The sequence below is a fragment of the Marmota marmota genome, unplaced genomic scaffold (assembly GCF_001458135.2).
Source record: "Marmota marmota marmota unplaced genomic scaffold, marMar, whole genome shotgun sequence".
Lineage (NCBI taxonomy): Eukaryota > Metazoa > Chordata > Mammalia > Rodentia > Sciuridae > Marmota > Marmota marmota.
Window position 1 is genome coordinate 318,094 of NW_026000252.1, and position 7,254 is coordinate 325,347.

General features: G+C 35.8%; 1 protein-coding gene across 1 annotated transcript in view; it reads right to left on the bottom strand.

Moving 5' to 3' along the window:
- The window catches only part of Rap2c (RAP2C, member of RAS oncogene family), a 14,149-nt gene extending 6,901 nt beyond the window's left edge, over positions 1-7,248 (bottom strand). The window contains exons 1-2 of the mRNA XM_015506173.2: positions 6,791-7,248; positions 3,935-4,246 (exon numbers count right to left, since the gene is read on the bottom strand). Of these exons, the coding sequence (XP_015361659.1) occupies positions 3,968-4,246; positions 6,791-7,063 (552 nt within the window). The 5' untranslated portion in view covers positions 7,064-7,248 and the 3' untranslated portion in view covers positions 3,935-3,967. The remainder of the gene's footprint in view (positions 1-3,934; positions 4,247-6,790) is intronic.
- Between the last annotated feature and the right edge of the window lie 6 nt (positions 7,249-7,254).

The window sequence follows — 7,254 nt, forward strand, 5'->3', positions numbered from 1 at the left end:
CCGGGAAAAAAAAAAAAAAAAAAAAATGAAAGAAAAGAAAAAGAAAAAAGTCCAGCTGAACTAAAATGGCATTCGTAGATTGTTCAGCCTTTTAGGAGCCTTTGTTAACATCCCAGGAATTCTGCAGCCACGTGAAATGATGAGCTAGTCTTGAATCAAGAATCTCCCTTTTTCTTCAGGCTGACATATATAATGAACTGGGGCTGACATAAATAATGATCTTTGTTCTTTCAGTTTGCTTCCTGGTGTTTGGTACTCTTATGCACCATTTACTCTATTAGAAGAACCAGTTCCATAATACATGGGAAAATGGATAAAATCTTGCAGAAGACCTTCAAATTGTAGTAAAGAACACATTTTTCCTCATTTTATTTCTTTATAACTTTCATCAATACCGGGCTGACTCATAGGAATCTTTCAAAACCTGTCTTTAAAAAACTATATTTGACAAAAACATATACTAAATTGTCCATTTAAAGGATAACTTTAATGCACTTCCCCCTTATTTTAAGATATTATCATGCTACTTCTTCAAATGCCTTTTGTTTGGAAATAACTCTATCCCATATCCCCTCAAATCCTACCCCTTTCCTAAGACCTCACTCAGATGGTACCACTCCTGAGCTCCTTTAACTCTGTGGTTCTTAATCAGGGGTGATTCTGCTATAGGGGGACATTAGGCAATTTCTGGAGATATTCTTATTTTTCACAGCCAGGAGCCTGGGGGGGATGCTATCTCTATCTAGTGGGTAGATGCCAAGGATGCTGCTAAACATCTGACAATGCAGAAGACAGGCTCACATAACAAAGAGCCCAGAATGTTGAGACTGCTTTCTACTTGCTCTGAATTCCTATAGCACTGTGATTTACTTCTTTCATATTATGAGATTATTCGTCCATCCTTCTCAATAACAATGTGCTAAAAAACCAGACTGCCTATTACGTACACCAGTATGGAGAAGCTACGATGTAGTGAATACAACAAGAGAGTTGCAATGACCTGGGTTTATATTATACTGCAGCTGTACAGTAAAAGATGTCTTTCAAAGCATTTGATGGTACCCCCCCCCCTCAAGTCAGTAAAGAAATCAGAATGATGACTGTGTATAAAAAATCTGGTCATGCTTCCAAACTTCCACTAAAATGTCTGCCAATGTGAGGGTAAAAATCGAGGAAATAATCCTTGGAGGCATGAAGATAAAGAGGAGTTGGGCAAGAGATCCATAATGCAAATTAAAAGGTGGTAAGAAATAAATGTGAGGAATTATCAGGAACAATTCTTAGAGCATTAAAATAGATTTTCCCTTTCAGTTAAACGCAACAGATTAACAACAATGATCCCAGTCTGTCTTACATGCTATTATTTCTAACTTAGACAAGGCACTCCTCTAAATATGAAGGACAAACATCTCTCAAATTACCTTTGCCTGTCAAATTTTGATCTTCAATCTAGATTTGGGACTGACAGACTTCATAGCTTCATGACTCACAAGCTACAAGATTTGAAATCCATTAGCTTATTTTTTAAAGGTGAATCGTGAGCAAGAATAACCACAAACTTTACTAGCCTCAGATTACTGATTCCAACACATAGCAGTCCAGTCTTATTTGACACTGGAAAAAATCTGCATATGATAGACTTTGTTCTAATAAAAGATTTTATTCAGGGAGTTCCCTTCCAATATTTTCAGAAATTCAGCTGATTAGATATTTTATTTCAAAGTCTATACCTTCATTCATGTATTGCTCTGATAAAAACAAAGCCATGCAACAAACCACACAGGGAACTTGACCTATCAATAGAAAAATGAGTAATTATTAGTATTAATAATTTCTGATTTTTAGTACTTTTTTTGAGACAGTGTCTCATATTTGCCCAGGCTGACCTCAAACTTGCCATCTTCCTGCCTCAGCATCTATTAAGTAACTGGGATTACAGGCATGCACCATCATGCCTGGGTTGATATTTCCTATGATAATTAATAAGAAATATAAAAATAATTGGCTAGAGTTTAAAAAAAATCCCTATGTATGCATCCCTGGAGGTAATCAAATGGAAAAATAAGTCACATCACAAAACTGCAAAATGAAATAAGATCAAATAATTCAGAATAAAAAAGGTTTAAAAGCTTTAGAAATTATTAATTTGCCAACTAGCTAACAATGGCCCTCTATAAGAATATTGTTATTCCATTTACCTTCTATAGCTGTCTACATTCATGATGAGAAAAAACTGGCAGAATTTAGTGAGATTTGATCAATTTTTTATAAAGATGATAAAACTAAAACAAAACGTATATAGTAATGTCCTCTGTCCAGTTAATGGTGTCAGTTAGAGAAAAGAGCATAATGGTAAAGATGCAGTCACCACATAGAACTTGTTGAAACCTGAAGCTGGCTTACAATTTAAAAAGAGATTACAGAAGCAATAGCATGGGACTCAACTGCCTACGTGTCTGTCCCCTCCTGAAATAACTATACTGCAAGTGTGACACTATCAACAAAAATTAGACTACAGTTGAACAGTGACTTTATAAAAATAATAGATGTGCCTAGATAGAAGAAAATAAATGAGTTTGCAACATATTCTGGTATGCTAAAAGCTGATGAGTGAAAGCATTTTGAATGAAGCACTGTTGTCATCCTTCATTTTCAAAGATGACACTACCTGACAGTAGACCTTGTCTACAAAGATAAATTAGGGACCGTTAGTCTTTTCTCCCGGGAGCACATATGAAGCCAGACCTTTGATTAGGAATCATCTCTGCAATCTGAAATGCCTGTTGCCATTTGCAAAACTGCCTCCTAGACTCGAGGTCAGCCTTGGCTCAGAAAGATCAATTTCATTCCTGATATTATTGGGCTAGTCTGGCATTTGCTGTGGTTTCTCAGTCATCCACGATATTGTTTGTTTTTATCTTATTATCTAAGTGTTACTGTCTAAGTGAGATCATTTGCTCCATTAAAATCAAGACTAAAAATACTAAAATATGAATAAAATAATTTCATTTTAAGTGCTAAGTTTTATATAATCTTACTTTTTCAAAACTTGTTTCATTAAAAACAACCTTTAGCACTTAACTCAATGAAAGGTATAAAGATTTATTTTTCTTATTAATTCCATTAATTATTAATTGGGACAGCACCTTCTAACACATCACAAATGATTTAACCAGATTCTCATTTGGACCATATATTCATAATGAAGTCAATGTATATTGTGGCATTATAATTTGTTATCATCACAGGTCATTTAAATTCCTCAAGTGCAAGGTACAGATGAACTTGATTAAATAATCATCCTGTTAAATCAAGCACTTTGGTGATGGTAAATTGATGGCTTCAATTAAAGCAACTCTCTTGTCTGGAGTATAATAGCATAAATGCATAGGAAACATCACAAAACTAATCATATTCTGAATGTTCTCCAGTGTATTTTAGATGTTAAATCAGCAAAACAGGGTGAAGGTGTATTATCCTTTGACTTACCCCAAAGAAATGTTATTAATAAGGCAGAGAGGGAAGAACAGCAATTCACTTTAAAAAATAAATCTTTTAAAAAATATTTTTAGTTGTAGATAGACACAATACCTTTATTTTGTTTATTTAGTTTTTTTATGTGGTGCTAAGAATTGAACCCAGTGCCTCATACACACTAGGCAAGTGCTCCACTACTGAGTCACAACCCCAGCCCCCCAAAAATAAATCTTAAAGGTGGGAATATTAGACATTTTTTTACCTTTGTTTTGTCTATCTGCATTTTTTAGGCTTTCTGCATTGAATATTGACTATTTTATGTTGAAGAAAACGCCATCTTAAAAATAAAGAAATTTAAGGTAGTATCCTATGTACTACCGTTAACCAGATTTTTGTTATACTTCATCAAAAAAAACCAAAACACTACCTAGTTTATACAGTTTCATTAACAACTAACCTGCTCGGTATGGCCATGATTGAGGTTATCTTTTTACTGGACAACACAAGTTGTACAACACTGATCTTGCTTCTCGGGCAGTGATGAATAGTTCATTTGCCTGACGATCTCAGCAAAAAGTTCATCCACCATTGATTTACTTTTTGCCGATGTCTCCATGAAAGGGCAGCCCCATTCTTGAGCCAGAGCTCTGCCTTCTGAAGACATAACCTCTCTTTCTGGTTCCAGATCCACTTTGTTTCCTACTAGGATTAGTGGGACTTTTTCATATCTTTTCACTCTGACAATCTGATCTCTCATTGGCTTGATATCCTATTCAAAGAATCACAAAGAGAAAGAAAAATTATGTGTTTGCATAACAGAGGCATTATAGTATCACAAAAGTCATCCCTCCATAAGTACATAAAGCTGAATCCAAAATAAAATCACACACCCCAATAAAGAAAACATCATTATTTTTTTTCCATGAAGTAGATAATTTCTATAGGCCCTGCTAAATGCAGGTTGTGCACTAACCTTAAAACTTATATTATCACTTCTCCCACCTTCAGTCTATACTGATTTAAAAAATCAAGTTTCCAAACATGATTAATCCATTCATACATGAGGATGTTTGGCCATCTCCCTAAACCTGCCTGCTTGTCATCGCTCCCTGTAACACCTGTTATCCAAGCACAGGATTGCAGCACTCATGCATTCCTAGCCATTTAGCAAGAGGGCTTGAGAGAAAGTTTTTTAGGTGGGAACAAAAAATACTTTGTAATGCCTAGAAGAACAGTTTTTAAAACAGATTAATACACTCAAGTTGAATAGTATGTCTTTATTACAATAAAATCAAACACCTTAAAATATACTTAAGTACAGTAGAAAATACTGTCATGGTGATCACCACTGAAGAAGGATAATGTAGGGGGAATCTGGGCGGGAAGAAGTCATACTTCTCTTTGCCTATGTTTGTTTTTACTACTTGATTTTTTCCCCTTCCTGTACTACTTTTCTTGAGTAATTACAATTAATTACAGAAGAAAAGAGTCTTAACAATTTTCCAGTAGCAATAATTTTGGGGGAAGGTGTATCAACTTAAGACAATATTATAGATTTAACTCTAGCATTACAATTTTTGTGATTTTCCTTTCCTTCTTTTTTTTGAAAATGATGGTTGAATTTATTGTATATACATTAGAAAATAGTCATTTAAGGGACATAAGTCATAGTTCAAATTTGCTGTTTGTGATTTGCCTTAAATATAAATGTGTATTTGATTTGAATAGTTACAAACAGAAAATTTGTGGGTGGGTCAAAGGGAAAACAAGGAATCCAAGAACATTTCTAAAAATTCAGAGTGATCTTATATTTGCAACAATTTGGTTTGATCCCATATCAATTCTGTCTTCAAGGTTAAACTTCTTTTCCCTTTGCCCTTACAGAACACAAGTTCAGCTGAGAATCCAAACTTACGGCATTTGGGCTCAAGAGTATAAGTCTCTCTGTTGAAATAATGCTACAGGTTTATACTGCCTATTTATGTGTATAACAGAAGAGGATATAATGGAAATCTTGTGAAACAACCTTCAAAAGACTCCCAGTCTCAAGAGGGTCAGCTGAAAGAATAACAAATCTCCTGAGAAGCCTTTAGAAAGAAAATGTCTGTCAAATAGCACCTTTAGTACTTTGGTACTTTTGGGGGGAAAAATGCTTTATGCTACTTTTGTCTGGAATTTAATCCTACATAAAATGAATTTTAGTTTGGTCCCAAAAGCTTTCATTCATTTACTTCAAAATCATCTTTTAAAAATAATCTCTGAAGTTGCTATAGGAGGGTACTGGAAAAACTCACGATAGTACTTTAACTTAAAATACTAAAGAATGTGAAATTAACACATTGCATAGGCTAAAGCACTTAAAGTCTCTCAAGTAAGCAACACTAAGTGCATACCTTAAATGCAGAAAAAATATCCATTTCCTAAATCAATGGAGGTCAATATAATGGGTCAATATGAGGTTATTTATTTTCAAAGAATAAATAGCAACATTTATTGCATATCTTAAAATAACATTAAATCTTCATTCTGTCTCCCAGTGAAGGACAGGACAGATTTTCCTAAGAAATTGGACCACATCCAGTTTGGCTACCCTGCTGGGGTAAGAAATCTGCACTTGTTCACTGTTTCCAGACTCACATATTTTCTATAAATATAGGATATGATACCAGAAATAATCTGGATCAAATGTAGAAAAGGAGAGTCATTCTTGATTTCTAGTGGTTATTAATTCTAGGTACTAGCCATTCCCATGGGTAACTTCCCTTCCTACTACATGCCCCCAAGTAAGTAAATAAGTAAGTAAAATGCCTAGAAGGCAGGTCTTGAGTTCTTCATCTTGCAGCACTAAGATTTATGACTGTAGTTGAGAAACTTGGGAGAGAACAGAGAGGGGGGTGGGAGAGGAAAGCAGACCCAGGACTTATCTATTCAAGAGATAATGGGCTCCAAATAATTTTTTCCTTTCAAAGCTGTCTATTTACCCAAGATTATCTGTTAGATGTTGTTCCGTGAGTAGGTTAATCAATACTTGTTGAATTGAATAAGCAACTTCAGAAGGTTATATTCCAGGTTAAACAAATTCAGACCGATATATCTCATTTTCATTTTCTTTTCTTTAAAAATAACTTTAACATATTTGTTGACGCTCGTTACTTTAGCACTGTCTATACAAACCACCCGATACTTTGATACTTTTCCATGTCCAACTTTGAAAAGGAAAACACAGTCATTAACGCACGGTTCAAGCAAATCAAAAGTCAACGTAGAATTACCACACCCCCTTCTAACAAATTACAAGACTCGGTTAGGTTACCTGGAAAGACTGTTGATTAACCAGACTATAAACCAGGATGAAACCTTGGCCGTTTTTGATGTAGAGATCTCTCATGGAGGCAAACTGCTCCGTTCCTGCGGTGTCCAGAATTTCCAGCACGGAGGGGGAAGAGTCCACTTCGATCTCTTTGCGGTAGAAATCTTCAATGGTGGGGTCATATTTCTCAATGAAAGTCCCGGTGACAAACTGCACAGTAAGGGCAGATTTGCCAACCCCTCCGCTCCCTAACACCACTACCTTGTATTCCCTCATGAGTCTCACCTTCTCTAACTCCTACCAGAGTAGGGAAAAGAACACCCCGCTAGCTGCGCTGCGGCTAGCCTAGGCGGAAGGTGGGCGGAAATCTGCGAACTGGGGAGGAGAGTGCGGAGAAGCACAGGGCCCGACCGGGGAAGAAGAGGAAGTTAAAGGAGGGGGAGGGGAAAGAGCGGAGTGTCGGGTGG